Source organism: Pseudorca crassidens, chromosome 16, assembly GCF_039906515.1.
Source record: "Pseudorca crassidens isolate mPseCra1 chromosome 16, mPseCra1.hap1, whole genome shotgun sequence".
Taxonomy (NCBI): Eukaryota; Metazoa; Chordata; class Mammalia; order Artiodactyla; family Delphinidae; genus Pseudorca; species Pseudorca crassidens.
In genome coordinates, this window is record NC_090311.1 from 46,581,237 (window position 1) to 46,602,023 (window position 20,787).

At 52.9% G+C, this 20,787-nt stretch overlaps 1 protein-coding gene across 2 annotated transcripts in view; it reads right to left on the reverse strand.

The window, feature by feature from the left end:
• Window positions 1-4,743: 4,743 nt before the first annotated feature.
• Window positions 4,744-20,787, reverse strand: part of WDFY4 (WDFY family member 4) — a 280,347-nt gene continuing 264,303 nt past the window's right edge. The window contains exons 56-62 of one of the 2 annotated variants that reach the window (XM_067710249.1): window positions 19,730-19,893; window positions 18,799-18,957; window positions 14,604-14,783; window positions 12,023-12,205; window positions 9,926-10,010; window positions 6,195-6,306; window positions 4,744-5,209 (exon numbers count right to left, since the gene is read on the reverse strand). In XM_067710249.1, coding sequence (XP_067566350.1) covers window positions 5,143-5,209; window positions 6,195-6,306; window positions 9,926-10,010; window positions 12,023-12,205; window positions 14,604-14,783; window positions 18,799-18,957; window positions 19,730-19,893 — 950 coding nt within the window. In that variant the 3' untranslated portion in view covers window positions 4,744-5,142. Of the gene's footprint in view, window positions 5,210-6,194; window positions 6,307-9,925; window positions 10,011-12,022; window positions 12,206-14,603; window positions 14,784-18,798; window positions 18,958-19,729; window positions 19,915-20,787 lie in introns of both variants that reach the window. The other variant, XM_067710248.1, reaches the window with a different exon arrangement.

A 20,787-nucleotide genomic window follows, 5' to 3' on the forward strand; every position in this document is an offset into this window, starting at 1 on the left:
TGTGAACTTCCAATAAACAACGAATACTTTTTTCTTGCAAGTATGTCCAGGTGAGCCCAGGCCTGTCGAGGTGGTGAGGTGGGCACGTCCTAAGCCTTCCCAGGGGCCACAGTAGGTAGAACCATGTCCTTGAGGGTGGACTCGGGTGCACATCCTGATCTGGTGCTTTCACAGCCCCACTGGGAAGCCCTGCTTTCCCCTCTGCAATTAGAGGGATGTCGGTTGTACGGGGTCCTCTTCCCTGCCTCTCAGAGGATGTGGAGTGTTGCCATGATGAACGGCTCGGAGAGCAGCTTTTATTGGGGACGGTGACAGAGTTGAGACTTTCCCAGGGCGGGAGCAGTGGCTACAGCATTGCTTGTGGAGGTGGGCTGGGGGCTGGTCTCACAGTTATTAAGAAGTTGTCACGGGAGTTATTAGGAAGTTGTCACAGTTATTAAGAAGTTATTAAGAAGGCTCAGCTGGGTGAGAGCTGGGCACGGCTGCTGTCTCAGGCTGAGCTGGTGAATGTGAGTAGAATACGGGAGTCCCTGACCCCAGAGGCCACTCCCAAGCCACCTGTTCTTGGTGGGTGGGTAGCAGAGGGCAGACACCTCCATCCTCAGCCTGTCCTGTCTCTGTCTACTCTAGAATGTCTCCTCCAAGTGGGGACTCTGCAGCCCACATCAGCGTCACCCAAGCGATTATTTTTTTAACACGAAGACTGTGGCTTCTGCTCTAACTGAGCCCCAGAGCCTGAGAGTCGGACTTGCCTCCCAGGATGTTCCCGAAGAAATGCCATTCCTGTGTGAGCACTTGGCTTCAGCCTGATAAACCTCTGGGAGTGAGAGCAAACGTGCTTCCTGTCATGTTTTCTCTGTCCTCTGCCCAGCCTGGGCAGGGGACTCCCCGGGGAAGGGCAGAATGGCCCTCTGTCCCCAGGGCCCTGGCACAAGGCCTGGCTCAGTAAGAAAAGATACTGGTAAGTGAATGAACAAGTGATGTGTTGAAAGATTACATCATGTCGGGGACTGGCGGCCTGTCGTTTGCTTCATCCCTCCATCAAATAAACAGGTAGGATTTCAATCTCACGACAAGCCATTGTGTAGACACTGGAATCTGATTTTCCAGATACAGAAACTGAGGCTGAAGTTGGCAGGAAGTGGGGACACTGGGAACGGGGCTCAGGCTGCCTGGCGCCCGGGCGCAGCTCTCATCTGTGACCTTCACTGTGCGTGCCCGTCCTCAGATTCTGGTCTCCAGATACGGAGCGGTCGCTGCACAGCTTGGCACAGCTCCTGCTCTGGGGGCCCCTTGTCCCTGCTGGATTTGGGGTGCTGGCAGGCCTGCATCTGCGTGGCCCTCGCACTTCAGCCCAGTTGGCCGGTGTGCCTGGCCTCTGCCCTGCCTGCCCCTCTGTTGGGGGCGCTGGTGCCCAGCCCGCTCTCCCTCCCTACTCTTCGGGCCTCTGTCCTGGAACTTCCCTCCATCACTGACAACCGTCAGGGACCCCAGGCTGGCTGACTTCTGGAATACTGAGGCCAGCAGGAGTCTCCTATCACCCAGGTTGCCGAGGACCTTCGCACCCTGGACTCCCGCTGTGCCTGGGGCTTCTCTCCCTGCCCCCCATCCCAGGCCCACTCTGTTTGTTACCCCAGCAGACTCTGCTTCTGACCCCGCTGGAGCCCACGGGGCGCCAGGTCTGCAGCGAGGGTCAGGGTGTCCCTGCTCCCCTCTGGATCTGCACGCCCAGCTTCCCTCCTCTAGGTAACAGGGAGCTGGTCTCGGTGGAACATAGGCTCTCAGTTCAGTGCCACTAGGAAGGAGCTGCCACCAGGTAGTCCCCCGAACCTTCCCTGACACAGCGCCCTGACGGTGACCCTGCCTCCCCGGCTCCTTCTCTGCCGCCTCCTTGGGGTTCGTTCTGCCTGCAGCCTCTCCTGCTCCCATGGACGCTCCACGGCTGCCAGCTCTGTGGAGGGCATCGACCTTTTCACCCCAGGATGCTGGCATCCTCCCCAGCCACATCCCGGATCCTCGCTCCCTGTTGCTTCACCCCGCCCGTGAAGGGGCCACTGCCTGGACCTGCCGTCACTCAGAGCTGTTTTTCTCACTCCCAGAACCACCAACTCTGAAACGCCCGCCACCACGGCTCAGTCACTCATTTACACATGCGCGGACGGAAGCAGCGCTTGCGGAGCGCTCCCGTGAGCTGGGCACTGGGATGCAGCTCTCGGGGTCGGGGTGGGGGTGGGGGGGTCCGTCTCTGCCTCCTCACTCCCGCTCGCCCTACCCCAGCCCCTGCCTGCAGCCTCACAGCCCCGGAGCAGCGGCCGCCCCTCCCTCCAGCCTCCACCTTGCCTTCTATCTTCACCTGCGCGTTCTTTCTGCCACCAGCCCGACGCACCCTGTCCCTTCGCCCACGCTGTCCCCTGTCCCTATAAAACGCTGCTCTCCACCTCCACAAGGCCAAGACCCACCTGCCCTTCCAAGTCTTGCTCCAGGGCCACTTCCTCCAGCCAGTGTCTTGGGCTGAACTGCGTCTTCCCCCAAATTCAAGTCCTCATCCCCAGGCCCTCAGAATTAGCCATATGTGGAGATAACATCTTTAAAGTGGTAATCAAGGTAAAATGAGGCCATATAGATAAGCCGGAATCCAATGACTTATGTTCTTTGAAGAAGAGGAAATTTGGACATAAACAGGTACAAAGGGAAAACCACGTGAAGACACAGGGAGAAGGCAACCATCTGTGAGCCAAGGAGGGAGGACTCAGAATAAACCAACTCTGCAGACACGTTCCTCTCAGACTTCTGGCCTCGGAACTGTGAGAAAACTTCTGTTGTGTAAACTGCCCCTCCCACCCCCACCCCCACCCCCACCAACCCAACCCCCCCCCCCCCGCCCCCGGCCTGTGGTACTTTGTTACAGCCGCCCTAGCTAATGACTACAGCCAGAATGACGTTCCCTAGGGCACGTGAGGTCTCCCTTCCACTTCAGGTCACATTTGTTTGCACAAACATCTTAGCTCCAAGACCCCAGCAAGATCTCCATCCCCCACCCCCATCTTTCCTGTGATTGGGGAACCAAAAGGCGGTGCTCAGGAAATGTTGAACGAATGAGCCCAAGAGAGCCTTTGGGCCAGCAGGCCTTTCCGCTCTGGGCGAACGCCGTGAGCTGCGTCCTGAAACATGACAGCAGGTTCCTGATATTTATGACCCGGCTTGTTGGCCTTCCCGGGGAGGGCCGCACTCTGCTCTTCAATTTATGGTCCTCTGCTGCAGCCCCAGACTGACTAGGGGATTGCAAATGGGCTGTCTGCTAACAGCACATGCAGACAATGCAGGAGGTGACATGATCCTTGGCTCCAGGGTCAGACACCTGCACTTCTCACCCAGGGAGGAGTGCTCAGGACTTGAGACAAGTCTCCTCCTCCTCCTTTCCCTTTGCAAAGACCTCAAAGTTGACAGATAGATTACTATCTCCTAACTGTCTCTCACTCACTCACGATTTTTGACATAGTTCATACCACCTCTACTTTTTTTTTTTTTAAAGAAGATGTTGGGGGTAGGAGTTTATTAATTTTTATTTTATTTTTGCTGTGTTGGGTCTTCGTTTCTGTGCCAGGGCTTTCTCTAGTTGTGGTGAGCGGGGGCCACTCTTCATTGCGGTGCGTGGGCCTCTCACTATCGCGGCCTCTCTTGTTGCAGAGCACAGGCTCCAGACGCGCAGGCTCAGTAGTTGTGGCTCATGGGCCCAGTTGCTCCGCGGCATGTGGGATCCTCCCAGACCAGGGCTCAAACCTGTGTCCCCTGCACCAGCAGGCAGATTCTCAACCACTGCGCCACCATGGAAGCCCCCGCCTCTACTTTCTTAATATGTATCTTTACATTGACTCACTACCCCCCTGGAGACCAGAGGACCTGGGCCACAAGACACTGAGTCCATTTATTTGCCATCCCCAGGCCTGAGCTAAATTGGGATGGGCCACCCAACAGGGCCTCTGCAGGGCTTGGAGAAATATGGGAAAGATTGATATCCTCTAGAAGGAAAGTCTCAGGAAAGGAGTTAAAGCTAAGGAGTGTTGCCACCCCCAATCTCTGTACGCCCACCTTAGCTGGATTTCATTGAAGAGGCAGGTGAATTTCCTTTCAAGGCTTCCAGAAGGCTGGGGGTGAGGAGAAGACGTGAGAATGAGGGTGATGCCTTCAGTATCCAACGCCTGCACCTTAAGGTACTGGAATTCCTCAGAGGGGCTAATACCCACTGCCATGTACTTTCAGATGGAGAACCAAAGTCACATGGCAGTCCAGATTCTCGCGAGATGAGCTGCAACTCAAAACCAGCACGTGGACTGGGGCCCTTGACCTTGTACGGACAGGTCCCTGGAAAAACCTGCCAAGAGCGAGCCCAGCTGGGACCCACCACCTGCTTGTGGGGTGCAGAGTGGGAGCAGGCACTCCAGGCAGGGTGTGTCCTCCCAGCTGACTGGCCTACGCCTGCGGTGGGCAGCCATTGCGTCCGTGGCCTGAGCCCAGCCACGGCCGCTGGGCCTCGAGTGTGGGCCCCTGCTCCCGACGCTAAGGTCCCCCCACACAGCAAGCAAGACCACGGGAGGAGCCAGATTCCACCCGGGGGAGCTGGAGGGGCGGAGAGACACTCTGAAAGGGGGCTGTGCGTCCCTGAGGCCTTTCTAAGTGTGGGGCTACAAATACCTCAGTGGGAAAGGGTGGAAATTTTAAACTCAAGAGCCCTCTTGTGTTTGGAAAATAGTTGTTTTAGTAAAATAACAACAATACAGTCTTTCCCATTAGTTTCCAGTAAGCGGCCCAGTGTTTTTCCAGTGCAGCAAGCCCTATGAAAAGTGAGTCACGTGTGATTTCGTGCGCCGGTTAGCACCCTCGCGCCACGCTTTCCAGTGCTCTGCTCACGGGCCCCGATGGGCGCGTGTATCTGTTTTGTAGAAGTGCATCCCTGTGCAATCCAAGGCCAAAGTTCAGGGCGTGTAGCTCTAGCGGCCAGGGGCCACATCCTTGGGGACCTTTCGGAAGGGAGGCTGGGGGTTTCCTTGGCGCCCCTGGCACTGAGTCTGCGCCTTCTGCTTGGTGTTGCTGCCCCTCAGGGCACACGGCTGCCGTGCCAGCGCCTCCACCAGCTCTCGCCTCCTAACCCTCTGTGGACCAGCAGAATATTCTCCCCCTCTCATCGCCGACCAGGAGTTTGGTCTGGTTTCTTGGGAAGAGAAAGAACAGACAAGCACGTTAGAGCAAGCCTGTGCAGCCTGCGCGCACGGTGTTACAACGTGGGGCTTCAGTCCAGGACCCCAGGAGCCTGTACCTGGCCTCCACCCGAAGCGGGGGGAGCTGACCCACCGGAGAGTCTTTTGAACCGGGGACAACTTTGAACTAGGAGGCTTGTGGCTCGCAAAGCACTGAGGGGACGCTCCCAGAGAGCAGGGCTCCAGGGAGGAGGGCGAGGCCCTCAACTTCTCCCTCGAGCTGATACGCAGTCAGGCTGGTGGGTAGAAGGAAGGACAAGTTCTCCAGCAAAGAATTAGGGCTCAGGGCCTTCTGTCCCTACCCACAGACTCCAGCCTGAGCCACCCCGCCTCAGCCCGGCATTCCCACCACCACGGACCCCAAATGGCCCCCTCCAGGGCAGGGAGGGAAGGACAGTGGCTCCTGAAGGTCTGGCCCCCCGAGACTACACTCCTAGTGAGTAGAATTGGCTAATGACAGTAAGCACCGCCACCGGGTAATTGTGAAAAATAAAACAATGTAGCCAAACGTCAAACGTCGTATCTGACACTTGTCTATTCCACATTGGCTTAGAGCCCTTGAAAGGCAATTTCTGTAACGTAGGATAATCATTATACCAAATGTTAACCATTGGCAGTGGACCTGAGGAAAAAAGTCCCTCTTTAGGATAAAATCACAAAACAATATACTTTTACCTCCTGATTTCTTTATGAATTCATAGATATTCAAGAGAGTGAGAGAGAGGAAAAGCAAGAATGTGTGTGTCAAAAACCATTTCCTAGGGCCCTACGCGGCCGCCTCGCCTGTATGCTGTATATGCTGGGCCCCTCTGGGTTCCTGGGTCCCTGTAGCAAGGCCACCTCCCAGGGCCAGGGAGGCCTGAGCAGAACAGCCAGGGCTTTCCTAGGGGTGGCACAGCGCCCTCTGCTGGAGGCCGGGAGCAGCCAGCCCGTCGTTACCTGGACACAGCCAGAGCTGTCACCGCAGAGCTGGCCTTGCTGGGCTTCCCTGTCAAGGCAACGCTGACATCCAGCTCTCTGCAGAGGGCAAGATTCTTCTCCCACCTGTGACCTGTGAGGAGTGTGCGAGGGGAGTTAGAAAACCCAAGCGTTTTCACACACGTGCATGTGTACGTCTACACGCAGGGCCACAAACACATACACATATATTTATATTTGTGGTCAGCAACTTGTTAAATTGAGGGGGAAAATATATTTAATCTTGGTCTGTGCTGTTGCAAAAAGGGCCGTCCCAATTTAATTTGCAGGCTGTGATAGTTACATGTGCTGACGTGCTGCGGTATCCATTGTGTACCAAATTGGATTTGTGTATTATTGCTTTCTAAATTGCATGCCTAGTTCAGCAAAATTGTTCATCAGTGTTTACTGGCTTTATGCTTAATAAGATGCCCCACAATACCTTGCTGCCAGGAATGTAATGCAGCCCATAATTGCTTAGTAAAAATAAATTACATAAAGTCGGCATTATCAACTTATCTAAATCCTCTCACGCCACAACCAATAATTAAATGCAGAGAACGTTTTTTCAAAAAATATAACTCAATGATTGTTACTTCAGTCATTTTAATGACTGTATTTGGGGACAGACAGTAATTGCTTCTTGGAGGGTGAGGTGGAGAGACGTCAGCTGGGTCTGTCTCTGCAAAGTCACTTGGTCGGAGTCAGGGCAGGAGTGGTGCAGCTGCCCCAGCTGTCCCAGGGTGGCAGGCAGCTCTGTGCATTTTGTGTTTGTGCAAAAATCCAAAAACCAAGCTTTTCCCAAGCATTTTTTATGTACCAGATTGAGCCCAAATCTATGGAGCGATTCCCAAAATAAATTGGACTCAACTGGGTTGGTCCTTGCTGCAAATGACAAATAAATGAATTCCAGGCAGAAATCAGATTACATCTGCACACAAATGCAGTAACCTTAATATCCTCAATACCCTCAAAGAACTCCTTTCTTGCCCCTTAAGGTATTTGAGGAATGCAGTAATAGACACACCAAGAGACGTGCAAACATCTGTGTGTCAGGCCCAGTACTGGTCCCCTTCCAACAAAACAGTTATAAGCAATATTATGAGAACAAGCAGCCCTCCGGTGGCTCAGGCCTGTAAATCTGCACGTGGATTTGCTAACTCTACGCGGTGGCCCAGCCTGAGTTTTATGAGTATGTCTGTGCCCTTGTGTCATTTCATCCAAATCCTCCCTTGAACTGTAACTGCAACCCTGGCAGTTAATTCTACTTGACAGCTGTGACCTCAGGCAGGTCAGGACAAACAGCATGGGAAGGATGTGGGCCTGGGGCTCCTGTCCACCTGACACCATCTTGTAAGTCCCCTAATGTCATCAGCTGGTGTGTTAGGGGAGAAGTCTCTTAGTAGTCCAAGAAAATGATAATGATGAACTACATTTTGTTGAGTAGATCTTGGACTACGTCTATTATCTTTCTGTCATCTGCTTCCTACGAGTTAGGATGTACAGGAAGTACCTCTATTGATGAAACTGAGGGCCTAAGAGGTTGCTGGAGACGCAGCTGGGTCTAGAGCCTTGTTTCCTGATTTTCATCTTCTCATTTCACGAGACCCCATTCCCAATGAGCACAGCCTTGTCCATCCTGAGTAGAAACCTGTGAATCCATTGGCACTTCCAGAACCAACGGAATGGCTCTGAGGTGCCCTTTGTCTGTCTGTCCCACCATCCATCCACCCACCCACGCAACCAGCATTCCTGCTCAGACATCCACGTATCAACCAGGGGCTGAGCTAATACCTTTAGCTTATGGGAGCTTGGAAGCTTCAGAAGTGGGTAGCTGAGCCCAAGACTGAAGTGGTGTGCTCTCAAGCAGGTGTGCCACAGAATCTCTTCATGAACAGGCAGAGGATAAGAACCTCGTACTTGCTGAGTGGGTGGAGGCAGGGGAGAGAGTTTGGTCCCTGTTCTCCAAAGAAGTGCCGTGAGCTCCCTAGAGTGCGCAATCCTCACGCGTCTCTTTTTACACTAAGATGGGCTGATTCCTTGTGGTCCCAAAGGGCCCTAGAGGTCTTAGGACCAGTGAACTGAATCCACAGTGGTTGTAGATTCTTGTAGGGTCACCACTCTGGTTGGCCCAGGTTGTGGACAAGGGCTTCCAGATGGTGTTATCTTGAGGAAAGGGATTCCCATGTAGATCTCAGGACCTAGTAGGGGCTGAGCAAATGCCCCTCCTATGTGAATAAAGAATCCATGAATCAGTGACTAAATGAATCAAGGACGTGCGGAGCACATTTCAGAAATGAACTAACTAAAAATAGCTACTCCCTTTAGAAGGCAACCCTCCACAACCTGGAAAATTCTCTCTAGTGGATGTGGGTCCTGAAATGTAGAGCAAACCAGAAGGACTCATGATGACAGGAGAGTTCTCACATCATGGTAACGTGCTTTCTTGAATCGTGGGCACGAAGAAGGATGTCTCAGTTCTGCGCCAGAACCTTTGGCGAAGACAGAACTGAGAAAGCTTGGCTGCACTGGAGGAGGTGATGGCGGGGCCCCAGGGAGGTGAGAAGAGGAGGTGACAGCCTTGGTGGTGAGGTTTGTGCCTGCGCTCATCCTGGAGGGAACGGGCTGGTGCCGGTGGCTGAGCTCGTTCTGGCAGTGGGCGTGTCTACTCTGGCGGCAGAAATGAGAACGATAGTAGTAATGCGCTTCTGGGTCACTTTGGGCAAGTTGCTGGACTGCTCCTTGCCTCAGTTTCCTTATTTCTCACACAGGTGTCATCGTAGTATCTTCCTCGTGGGGTTGCCGTGAGAAATAAGAAAATGCACGGGAAGCATGCACAGTGGACACTGCTCACGGTCACCTCTCTCCCTCACAGCTCTGCGATGGTGGCCATGGTGGTGCTGGTGCCAGAGGCCATGATGGCAGAAGGGAGAACGGATTTTCTTGTTTCAGGCCCAGCTGCCACAACCAAAGAGGGCTCTGCTGCAGGACGGTGGTTCTCTTACTTCGGCGACACCACCACTCACCTGGGGACTTGTTAGACATGGGAACTCTGACCACCTCCAACCTTTTCCCTGAGGTTGGGTTGAGAACAGGTCCCGGATCTCAATGTTCCATGAGCCTCCTGGGCGATGCTGACGCAGATGATCCTCAGACCCACTTTGAGGAACTTGCCATGGAGAGTAGCGGGGCTGAGTCAGGATCAGCAGGGCAGACGGGGGCCTATGGAACCACTTCCTCTCCCCGGGACATAGCAAAGCCGTCCCTGCTCCTGTCTGCAGCCTGGCAGTCCAGGCCAACAGCCAGCTGGATCCAAGTCCTGGGCTGGGAAGTTTGGCATTTAAGAGTCACCCAGGAAGACGGAGAGCATCAAACCAAGCCCTGCTGGGTGTGTCCCCCTCCTGGGGCTCCGGAGCCCCACAACCACCGTCACCAGTGTTCACACGCCCGAGAAGCATCCCAGAGCTCGCTGACCCCTGCAGCATGAGTCTGGTGCTCAGGGAGGCTTTGAAACACCGCTTCACACTCCACCAGCAGCTCTCGGGAAACGTGCTCCTCACCTGCAAGCTTGGCAACATCCCAAGAGACTCAATGGCTTCCCTGGGCTCTGCAGGCCTGGATGGAGCTGCAGCCCTCGGGCCAAGGAGAGGAGAGGGGAGGGAGGGCTGAGCAAGCCAAGGGCGCCCCACAGGCATCACTAGCACAGCAGTTACCTCTGGGGCTTGGAGGTGCAGCCCAGGGCCCCTCTGGCGCTGCCTGCTCAGGAACAGACATCTTCAGCTCCTCGGTCTTCCAGATCTGTCCAGAACAGAGAACACGCCATGGGCTGGGGCAGTGAACCTGTCTGCAGGCTCGGGGCCCATCCACTCCTCCACACCTGGGGGACCCTGAGGGAAGCGGGGCATGGCCCCCTCTCACTTTTGATGTTGCCATATTCTCGGGAGAAAAGCCTGCTTAGGCTTCAGTTTCCCTGTGCGGAGGTTTGGCCGAGCACAGCTGTAGCCTGAGCGAGTTCCCTCCCCACCTCTGGGTCATGGGGCATCTCCCCGACCCCTTACCTACAGGGACGAGACTCAGCAGCCAGCTTACTATCATCTTACTCAGCTAGTGCCGTCCTGTCTGCCTGCCACCATCCCTGGAAGCCTCCCTCACCACTCAGCAGCAGGGCCTCCCGTCCTCTGTGTCTGGTCCTTGGTCCCAGGCCTGAAGTGGGCGCCCTCAGGCTGAGCAGAGACGGCACCCCACTTGCTGAGCCTGGACTTTCTGTCCCCACAGGACAACGAGCAGCCTCCACTTACATGCTGCTGTGAGCACCGTGCCGGGTCTAGCCCAGTGCCAAGCCATCCCGGGAGTCACTGCGCTGCGTGGACGAGGGCTGAGCCCCTGGAAGACTCACGCTCCTGCGCTGGGGGCCCCACGAAGGAAAGGCAGCTGCTGCCCAGCCGCCCAGGCTCCTCTCACGGACCCACAGTGCCGACCACGACCCACCCAGCCTGGACTTCCGTTGCCTCCTCATGTTCTGGCCAACCCAGGACACCCTGCTCTCTGCAGCGACCCTGGCCCTCCCAGCCGACGGATGGGGCCCTGTTAGGAGATTTCTTGGGGGGTTCCCCTCAGTCAACTCTCCTGTGCACGCACGCTGGTGCGCCGGCCTGCATGGCCTTCTCCATATGCCCCGACCTCTCCTCATCCTCAGGGCTCCGCTGAAATGCCACCACTCTCTGCTGGAAATAAATCCATGCTCCCCTTGGACCCCCACCACGCTACTCATTCTGCTTCCTGACGCATCACCTCCATGATTATTCTGAGACTTTGGGCGTGGAGGCTCCGGGAGGACAGGGCTGCGTTTTAGCCGTCCTGGCACACAGTGAGAATTCAAAGGGCATTTTCTTGAATACCTAGTGGCATTCAATTGACATTTCGTCTCACAAACTGTGGATTTCAAGTGCCAGTTTCTTGAGTAGGGCTCTTAATTATTCCTTATCTTATTCATTCCTTCCTCCTCCCTGTCAGTCTCGGAAAAATTACTGTATTTTGTTCTCCGTGCTACACCTCCCACCTCAGTGTTTCTCCTTCGTTGTCTTCTTGGTTTCTTGATGATCTCTCTGTCCATGGCCCTCCTCAGAGGATCCATGGCACTCTTTGATTATCCCAGTCATAGCATGAACCATATTCATGTATTTTCTGTTTGTCTTCCCTTCTAGAATGTGAGCATCTTGAGAACAAGGGCCTGTTTATTATTAATCTCTGTGTCCCCTACGGCTTGTAGGAACTTGGTACAGAGCCAGAGTTCAGTGAATGTTAGGTGGATAGATGGATGGATAGTTGCAGGGACATATGAGTGGGTAGATGGGTAGGTGGAAGGATGGATGGAAGAATGAAAGGATGGATGAATGAATGGAATAGTGAATGGATGGATGAGTAGGTAGAGAGATAAATAGTTGGATGGGTGGATGGATTAGTGGATGGATGGATGGATGAAAGGATGGCCCAAATGTCTCTTTTCAGTAATGGCCTATGTTCTTATGCATTTGACCATTCAGCTTTTATACCTTGTGACAGTAAGTATGTATTTCATTGTATGAGTATATGTATGTATAAAATTTTATATAATTTTATCTATTATATAATTTTATGTATTTACTTTTTGCCTGGAAAGAGCCTTGCCTTTGCCCTCACTTGCTGTGTGGGGACGTGGTCTGGGATGGTCTTAAATGCAGCCTGCAGATTTGACCCTTAGAGGAAGTGGGTAGAATGGAGATGAACACATTTCTTGTACCATGCCCTCATCCTGCCCAAGACACACCTACCCGGACCACGCCATCCTGACTCCCTGTGATGATGGCATGGCTCGTGTCCCATGCTGGCCCCTCCATCACGCAGCAGCAGGTTATGACTCCTCCTGGGCCCCAGGCCGTGGTAATGCTGGCCAAGGGTTGTCCGTTGACACTCCACAGCGACAGGTGGGCTCCCGCACAGGAGACGATGGTGCCCTGCAGCAGTGAGAGCGGGCTTCACTTCAGGCAGGAGTCGCTGCCTCCCCATCTGCCCAGCCACTCGGTCTGTACACATAAGCACCCTCAACGTGTCATCTTCTGAGGACTAACCAAGGTACTCCCAGACCTCCTAAGATACCCACTTCTTCCCAGCAGACTCATAGGTCTGCTGTGTTTTCACACAAGTGTACATTTCTGGTTCTCTTCATACTGCAGTCAAGTGTTTGGATACTGCTGTCCCCAGCTCAGACCGGCTGGCTCACCCTTTGGGCTCCTCCCACAGCCCTCTCCCTGGCAGCGTACTGACTGGCATAGAAGACCCAGCCTGCACACCACCCCTGGCCTGGACACAGGGTCCACACCTGGCTGGCCAGCCCTGTCCCCATGAAGCAGCTTTGGATGACACCTGGTGGAGGGCAAGTTACAGAGGTTTGAATGACTGCATGTGGCTCATAAAATGGGGCAAACTTCCCCCCACCGCCCCAGGGGGAATTTCTGAGGAGAAATCTGCCCATTGCATCTTCTGAAATGTTTATGTCCAGAGTGTTTTCTTCTCAAGTCCTTGTCTATTTTGTGCCCAACAGAGCAGCGGTCACTGCCACCAAGGACCCACCAAGGACCCCAAGAGCCATCTGGGGCCATGCCTCTGAACCCTGCCCTGACCACAGCAGGGATGTAGGGAGCTCCCTGCCCCTCTGCAGCCCTCTGGGCTGGGCTCCATCATGTCCTTTCCTGAATCGTTTGGTGGAGTCTGCCTGAGGCCAGGGACCATGTCTGATACACCTCTACCAAGCACCCAGCGCGGGGCCCAGCAGGCACTCGGTGAGCTCAACCAGCTCCAGGACAAGCTGAGTTAAACAAGTTGTGGTCCTGATATCAGTCTTCTCTGAGGTCTGGGGACATAATTCCTTATGAATTTATTTTCTCCCAGATCAGGGCTTGGTGGTTTCCCCAGTATATGCACCCATTCATCCGTTCACCCACCATCCGTCCATCCATCCATCATCCATCCACCGTCATCCATGTGCCCATCTAACATTCATCCTGGATCCAAGCCTATCTGGATCACCACTTTCAGCCAAATTAGCACCAGGAGGCTCCTTCATCATCTCTTCCTCCTCCTGTGGTACCCCTGCTCAGTCTGTCCAGGCTCCAGGCCCCTAGGTTTTTCTATTAGCAGATGCAGAGTCTCTGGATCCTCAGAAAACCCTATACCCTATGATGGGGATTCCAGTGTAGAAGAAGCTCCACACTGAGATAGATACATATATATCACTGATGTATGTATACACTGATATATGTATATATCACTGATATATGTATACACTGATATATATCACTGATGTATGTATACACTGATATATATCACTGATATATGTATACACTGATATATGTATATATCACTGATATATGTATACACTGATATATATCACTGATGTATGTATACACTGATATATGTATATATCACTGATATATGTATACACTGATATATATCACTGATATATGTATACACTGATATATGTATACACTGATATATATCACTGATATATGTATACACTGATATATGTATATATCACTGATATATGTATACACTGATATATATCACTGATGTATGTATACACTGATATATGTATATATCACTGATATATGTATACACTGATATATATCACTGATGTATGTATACACTGATATATGTATATATCACTGATATATGTATACACTGATATATATCACTGATATATGTATACACTGATATATGTATATATCACTGATATATGTATACACTGATATATATCACTGATATATGTATACACTGATATATATCACTGATATAGGTATACACTGATATATATCACTGATATATGTATACACTGATATATATATACATATATATATATATATATGTATTAGTCTATCACACACACACACACACACACACACACACACACACACGTTCCTGACAGGCTTATCTTTGGTAGCCAGCATGGAGGGACAAGCAGAGGCACTTCCTGCCTTGGAGACCAGAGGCACCTGCTGAGTCAACACAGATTTGCAGTCAGCTAGCTGAATTAGTCAGGCAACCCAGAAGATCTCTCACCAAAGCCAACTTCCTGCTCCAACTCCCTGACGCCTGTGTTAGAACAGACACCTCCCACTACCCCAGCCACTGAAGGAAAAAAAATAAAGAAGCAAAAAAATAAAATCAAGACCCAAATTGAGACTCGTTGATGGCTCTACTCTGCCTGTGTAGAGAATGTTCCACACATCTGGGGTCTCCCAATACTCTGGGGTGGTCTTTGCCCCTAGGTTTCCTCTCGGGGCACTGGCCACCACGCCAGCGTGCAGAATCATGGACATGTTGAGGACACAGACATTTGAGAAAGAGGGGCCTCACCGACACATCGCTGATGGCAACGGCAGATATGCTCTCCCTGTGGGTGGGCAGGCAGGCTACACGGCTGAGGTGGTCCAGGTCCCACAGGATACATGAGCAGTCTTGGGAGCCACTCACCAGGAGGCTGAAGGTTACCGATGCTGCCAGGCATGTGACAGCCTGTGTGTGTCCATACAAGGCCTAGCGACAGGGGACGGAACCACACGTTATGCGAGGGACCCTTAACCCAGCTACTTGGGGAGATGTTCCACTCTCCCTTTTACTGTTGGGCCCCAGATGAGGAAACAGAGACTCAGAGTGACTCAGTGATTCCAAAGTCTGTGTGTGTGTGTGTGTGTGTGTGTGTGTGTGTGTGTGTGTGTGTGTGTGTTCATGGGTCAATGGCTGGCTTCTCAGTACCATCACTTTCCAGGGTTGACACTCAGCTGGGGAGAGTCAGCAGTCCTTTCATCATAACCCAGACAGAGACACCAGCAGCATCCTCATGCTCTGTGCTCTCCTACACTACCTTGCATCCAGAAGCAACACACACCGCTATTAATATGCAAAGGGCACTGACTTGTAATGTGTGGGGTCCCAGCCAGCAGCACAAGCATCATCTGGGAACTTGTCAGAAATGTGAATTCTTGGTCCCACCCAGATCTACTGAATCAGAAACTCTGGGAGTGGGGCCCTGAAACCTGGGTTTTCACAAGCTGTCCAGGGATTTTTCAGGCATGCTCAAGTTTGAGCATCACACTAAGGGAACCTCAGAAACACACATGCCCCTGGAAACTAAACTGGGAAGAAGGCAGGGAGGTCAGGTCATAGTTTAAAAGGTGTTGACTTTTCAAGTCCAAAGGATCCGGGTTCATATCCAGTCTCGCTTCCTAGCAGCCGGTGACTCAGGGCCTCAGTCTTGGCCCTCAGGTTGGCCTGTGCAGGGTCTGGCTTGGCTTATGGATGGTTACGTGTCCAGACCTGGCCAGCGGCCTTGCTCCCTGGGCACACGTTCCTGAGGCACTGGGGAGGCCTGCCAGGCACACTGGTACCCCCAGGCCCACTGCTGCTGGCAGCGGCACAGTTTCCATCACAGCTGTCCCAGAGGCTGCCAGCTAAGCCTGGTCTGAGAGCTGTCGTGCACACACGTGCCTGCTGTCCTCTGGAATCAGCCTGAGAAGTGCGGAGGTGGTGTTCTAAAACGTGACTACCCTGCCTCACCTAGTGGTGAATCTCCACCCCCAGGACCGTCCACCACTCACTCATTTGGGTCAATGAGGCTGAGCGTCATTTTTCTAAGCTGTCACTTTGCCTGGTCATAGCAATTAAAAGTTCTGCCACAGATTCCCATTTGTGCTCCATGGGTCCTAACACGGCATCAACCAGATGGTGCTGGCAAGGTTCTGGATGTGACCCACGGAAGAAGGTTGGATTCATACTAGGGAAGTGGAAACTGTCTAAATGAATAGAGGAAAGCAGAGGGTTTGACAGGAGCTTCCTGGTGGTCCTCCCAGAACGAACTATGCCTGATGGCTAAGTTCTGACCGCAGGGGATAGGACCACTCCAGAGAGTGCACGCCAGGGGACCCAGGTGCATGTGCTGCGGATTCAGAGACAGAGGCTGTGAGCCCAGAGCCTGTGTGAGCTGTCCGTTACTGGAGCCGGGGCTGCCGGCTTTCTGCAGGGGAGGCGCTGGAGTGAGGGACCACTGCACGCACAGGCACTGTCCACCTACGTAAGGCTGTTGCCTCCCACCAGCCAGGAAACTAGAGCACCTGGAGGCAGCCAGCACCACTCCCCATCTGGAAAGGCCTGGGGAAAAATGATGGAGGACAGCGATTTTAAATGTTCTCCATTGTCTCTTCTGTTTTCTCAGAATAATACCTTTCTCCACGGCCAATTAAAATAACTCCACTATATCACCTTATACCTAACTCAAGTAGCAAAAAATAAATAAAATAAAGTAAAATAAAACCCTCTGAAAATAATTCCCCACGCTGGATATGTTGTGGTGAGGCGGGTATTCCTAATTAATTGTGGTGGCACTGTAAAGCGACAGAACCATTATAGAAAGCGTTATGTCACCGCGCTGAAATTCCACTTCTTGAAATCTACTATAAGGAAACCATTAATCAGAAGCAAACAGCAATCTATATAAGATGTTTTCTGAAGCACTATTTAAAAGTTAAAATTGGAAGCTATGTAACTGTCTAGTTTTAGAAGAAATGGTTTATTAAACTGTGGTGCCTTGACATAAAACAACTGAAATATAATTTTATGGAGATGGAATAATATGGAACAATTGAAATGTAAATTACAGAGACTGTAGAAAAGAGGACCCAATTTGATACACTGGGTGAAAATAGAATCAACGTATCTACACAGTGATCAGAATGGTATAAATATGTATATCTGGGGGTGGCAGTATGCAACAATGAGAACTTTTATACAGATTATAGAAAACTGTTTAACTTTGAAATTTGTCTTTAATGTTGTAATATTTTTAGAAAAGAAACACTTAAACTGTTAATGAAGCTATTTAATGATGACTTCTCTGCCTACAAGTCTACAAGTCAGGGACAGACCTCCCTCTGAGCAGCTTCCCATCTGGGGGATCCCCAAGGCCAGGTCAGCCTCTGTAGGTAAATGATAAAGTGTTTTATTTTGCTTAGGAAACAAGAGCTTGTGGGATACCCTTTTTCTCTTGATTTATAACTAGGAGAGGATGATAAATTATGTGTTATGCTGTCAGTACCGGGGTTTTTACGCTGCATCTTCGCCACTAAACAGGACCTTGGAGCGGCGATGGGGGGTGGGTCACTTCCCCGGCTCCCCAAGGTGGCTTTGGGGTTGGGCTGGATCTCCTGCTGTCCCCGGAGTGATGCCTGGGGGAGGGGGATGCTCCACACCCATAATGGTAGTGCACAGTCTCTTCACATAGGTCAGGAAGGTGAAGATGTGAAAAGACAGGGGGCTCCAAGGCTGGCTTGGGAGGACTTCCCGTGAGAGTCTGGGTGAAGGCAGCCTGCACTTGACCTACATAGCTGCCTCTCAGCAGATGCCACCGCCTCTGCAGGATTAACCAGCTCCCTCAGCACTGACACATTCATTCCTTCACCTCACGTTTACTGAGTGCCTGTCGCTGTGCACCACGCGAGTGCTGGGGGTGGAGCCGGGGGACAAGGGCAGGCTCTGGGGAGATTTGAGTGACTAGAAAAGCATCCAGAGAAACCCAGAATCAGTTCCAGTGAAACATGTTGAGTTTAGGAAATCTGGTCAGTGGTGAGCCTTGTACGGTTAACGTTTTTTTGTTACTTTGGGGCTATACGGTTCACTAAAACACAGATGTAAACGTGAATTGCATTTTGGAGGTGGAAATGTCCCCTAGCGATATTCTCCAGCAAGTTCAAGCATACACAGGGGAAAGCACTAGACTTAGAGTTAGACAAACCTAGATTAAAAGGCAACCCTGACCTTTCTGAGCCTCAGTTTCCTTATCTAAAAGTGGGACTAACAATACCTGCTTTCCAAGATTATGGTTAATGTGCAGAGTTAAGCAAGCAGCCGGTTCCACTCTCCGTTTATTATTCCGAGCAGCCGTGGTTTGCGAGGTAAGACCAGAAGAGTTGTCTGCCTCCAGGTCTCTTCCCTCTGCTTCCGCCACAACCCCCCCTGTTCTGAGATAGTCTTTCATTTTCTGGCTCTATGATCTTGGACATGTCACTTAACTTCCTTGCACGTGGTTTTCCACCAGTGAAGTAGGGATGATAATGATTCCTATATTATCCCACAGGCTATGGGGACACAGGGTTGTTGAGGAGGTAAAATGAGGCCATTCACATAAAGGTGCCCGTGACAAATGTTCAAACATGACCCTTAGTGCAAAAAAAAAGAAAACCACCCCAGTTTCACTGGCCCTCACGTGTAAGCAGCCTCTCTCACCGAGGTGTGGGTCTCCATGGAGGCACTGGCCCTGTGAGCTTGTTAAATCCATCCAAGGGCATGAAACCGTGCCCCTGAGTGACACAGAGCCATGTGCTGCCCTCAGTGTCTCACTGTGCTCTCTGCTCCCAAGGGAGACAGGGCTCTCAGTGCTCGGGAGCTGGAGCACGCTAGGGCACCATACCTGCCTGAGGCACCCTACCTGCCCAAGGTACTACACCTGCCCTGAGCCACCACACCTGCCCAAGGCGCCCCACCTGCAGAGGCACTGTACCTGCTTGAGGTGCAGGCCTGTGGTGCGACCTTTGGCCATGCTGAGTTCCCACACACACACCACGGCGCTGGTCCCAGAGGTGACGATGGTCGTGGGGGACGGGCACACGGCACACAGACAGCGGCCCCAGGCGGCCAAGTTCTCGAACGTCATCAGGATCTGCGGGAGATTAGACGAGTGGGATGAGCACTGGTGCCAGAGCCGGCACAGGGCAGGGAGCTGGGACAGGGCGACGGAGGGGTGCAGGCAGGGCTGGATGGTGCCGCTAGCCTGCCTGCCTGCGTGCTGTGGGAGCCGAGGGACGTGACAAGCCCTGGTGACGAAATCCAGGCCGTCCAGGTCTGTCCCCAAAGAGCTCACACCACACAAGGAGCAGGTGGGGAGAGACAAGGGAGCAGGAGGCTATGGGGACACAGCAAAAACGCCCCGTGGGCCTGGGAAAGTCAGAGTCAGCTTTCAGGAAGGGGTGACATCTCGGACCAGTTTCACAGGCTGCCTCGTGAAGGAGGTGGGGGAAGGCTAGGGAGGGGCGAGGAAGCTTGGTGGGTAGGGAATTCATGCCACGTGATAGGGTGGGAGAGGAGCGAGGGTAGCAAAGGAGGCCAGAGGTAGCCAGGGCCACATCAAGAAGGTAGACATAAGTGGATGGCCTAAAGCAGGGGTAGAGGACGAGCAACTGCGTGGCTCGCTTCTGGCGGCAGCCGAATACTCAGCATGTCCCTTCTGAGTTTAAGCTGTGACCCGGGCTGGAGGAGCCCCCAGGACTTTCTGCCCACACTGGGTGACAGTCGCAGGCTGGGGGCACAGCCACGTGGAGGAAGGGGTGTGGGTGACCATGGCTGCTTGGGGCTCGCCTGTCTCCTTACCACCTATGCCCCAACCGGAAGGAGGCTGCGGCCCTGGGGCTGCCCTGCGCCCCGGCACCACTCACCTTGTCAGAGCCGTAGCTGCCCAGGCAGCAGCTGAAGTCGTCAAAGCCCCAGCTGAAGGTCCTGCTCCAGTGAGGAGGCAGCAGCATCTTGTTCGTCTCCACGGCCAGGATGGTCTTCTCCGTAGGAACAATGTGGCCGATGGCTCCTTTGGGGGATTCCGAGCCTAGAGAGAAAAGGTACATATCTGCCCCCCAGTCAGTACGGCGGAGCCGACTTGTCAAAGGGCAACACCCGCTTTAGCTGGGCCCAGAGAGGAGCCATGCGCAGCCAACCCCGACTTGGCAAAGTGCCTGCCCAGGCGCGAGCCGCTCCTCATCAAGGTACCTCCCTCCTGGGCCTCCCTCCGGGGCCACGTTACACGCTGGCCCCGGGTCCCTCCCCAGACTTAGCACATACAAGATGCATGTGGCCATGCAGGTCTTGAGTGTCTCTTTCTGACTGATGCCAAGGGAGGAGGAGCCCAGGCTTCTGGGGAAGACAGCACACAGCCAGAGGAGCCTGGGGGCTCTGCCCTTCCTGCCCCTTCCACGCACCAACTCTAGCAGGTCTGGAGGTGGAGGTCCAGTCATGCAATCGGTTAGTGCGCAGTATTTGTATGGAGATGCCAAGGACACTGTTCTTGGATTTCAAAAGAAAACCCCCCCCAAAACCTGACCTTATACTCCTTGGGACCAGAAAATTATTCCAGGTGGTGAGACATCCCCAAAGCAGTGCAGGCCCCAGGGTGGCACAGACATCAGACTTCACACACACTCAGCTCCTCTAGGAAGCAGGGCTGGGGCTCATAGCCGGGCCATCTGCCCCAGGGCACATGCTCCTGGCCAGTGGCTGCCGGTCCACCTGGAGGCTCAGGAGCAACAGTGAATGCGGGTGCCGAGAGTGGGGGCTGGAACCCTCCCTTGGGAAACCTGGGACCTCTCACTTAGCTCTGGAGGTGAGGAGGGGTGTGTGTGTGTGCGCGCACGTGTGTGTGTGTGTTGTGTTTGCATGTGTGTGTTCATATATGTGTCTTACGTGAAAGAGAGGGGGTGCATGTCTCAGAGAGACAGACAGACAG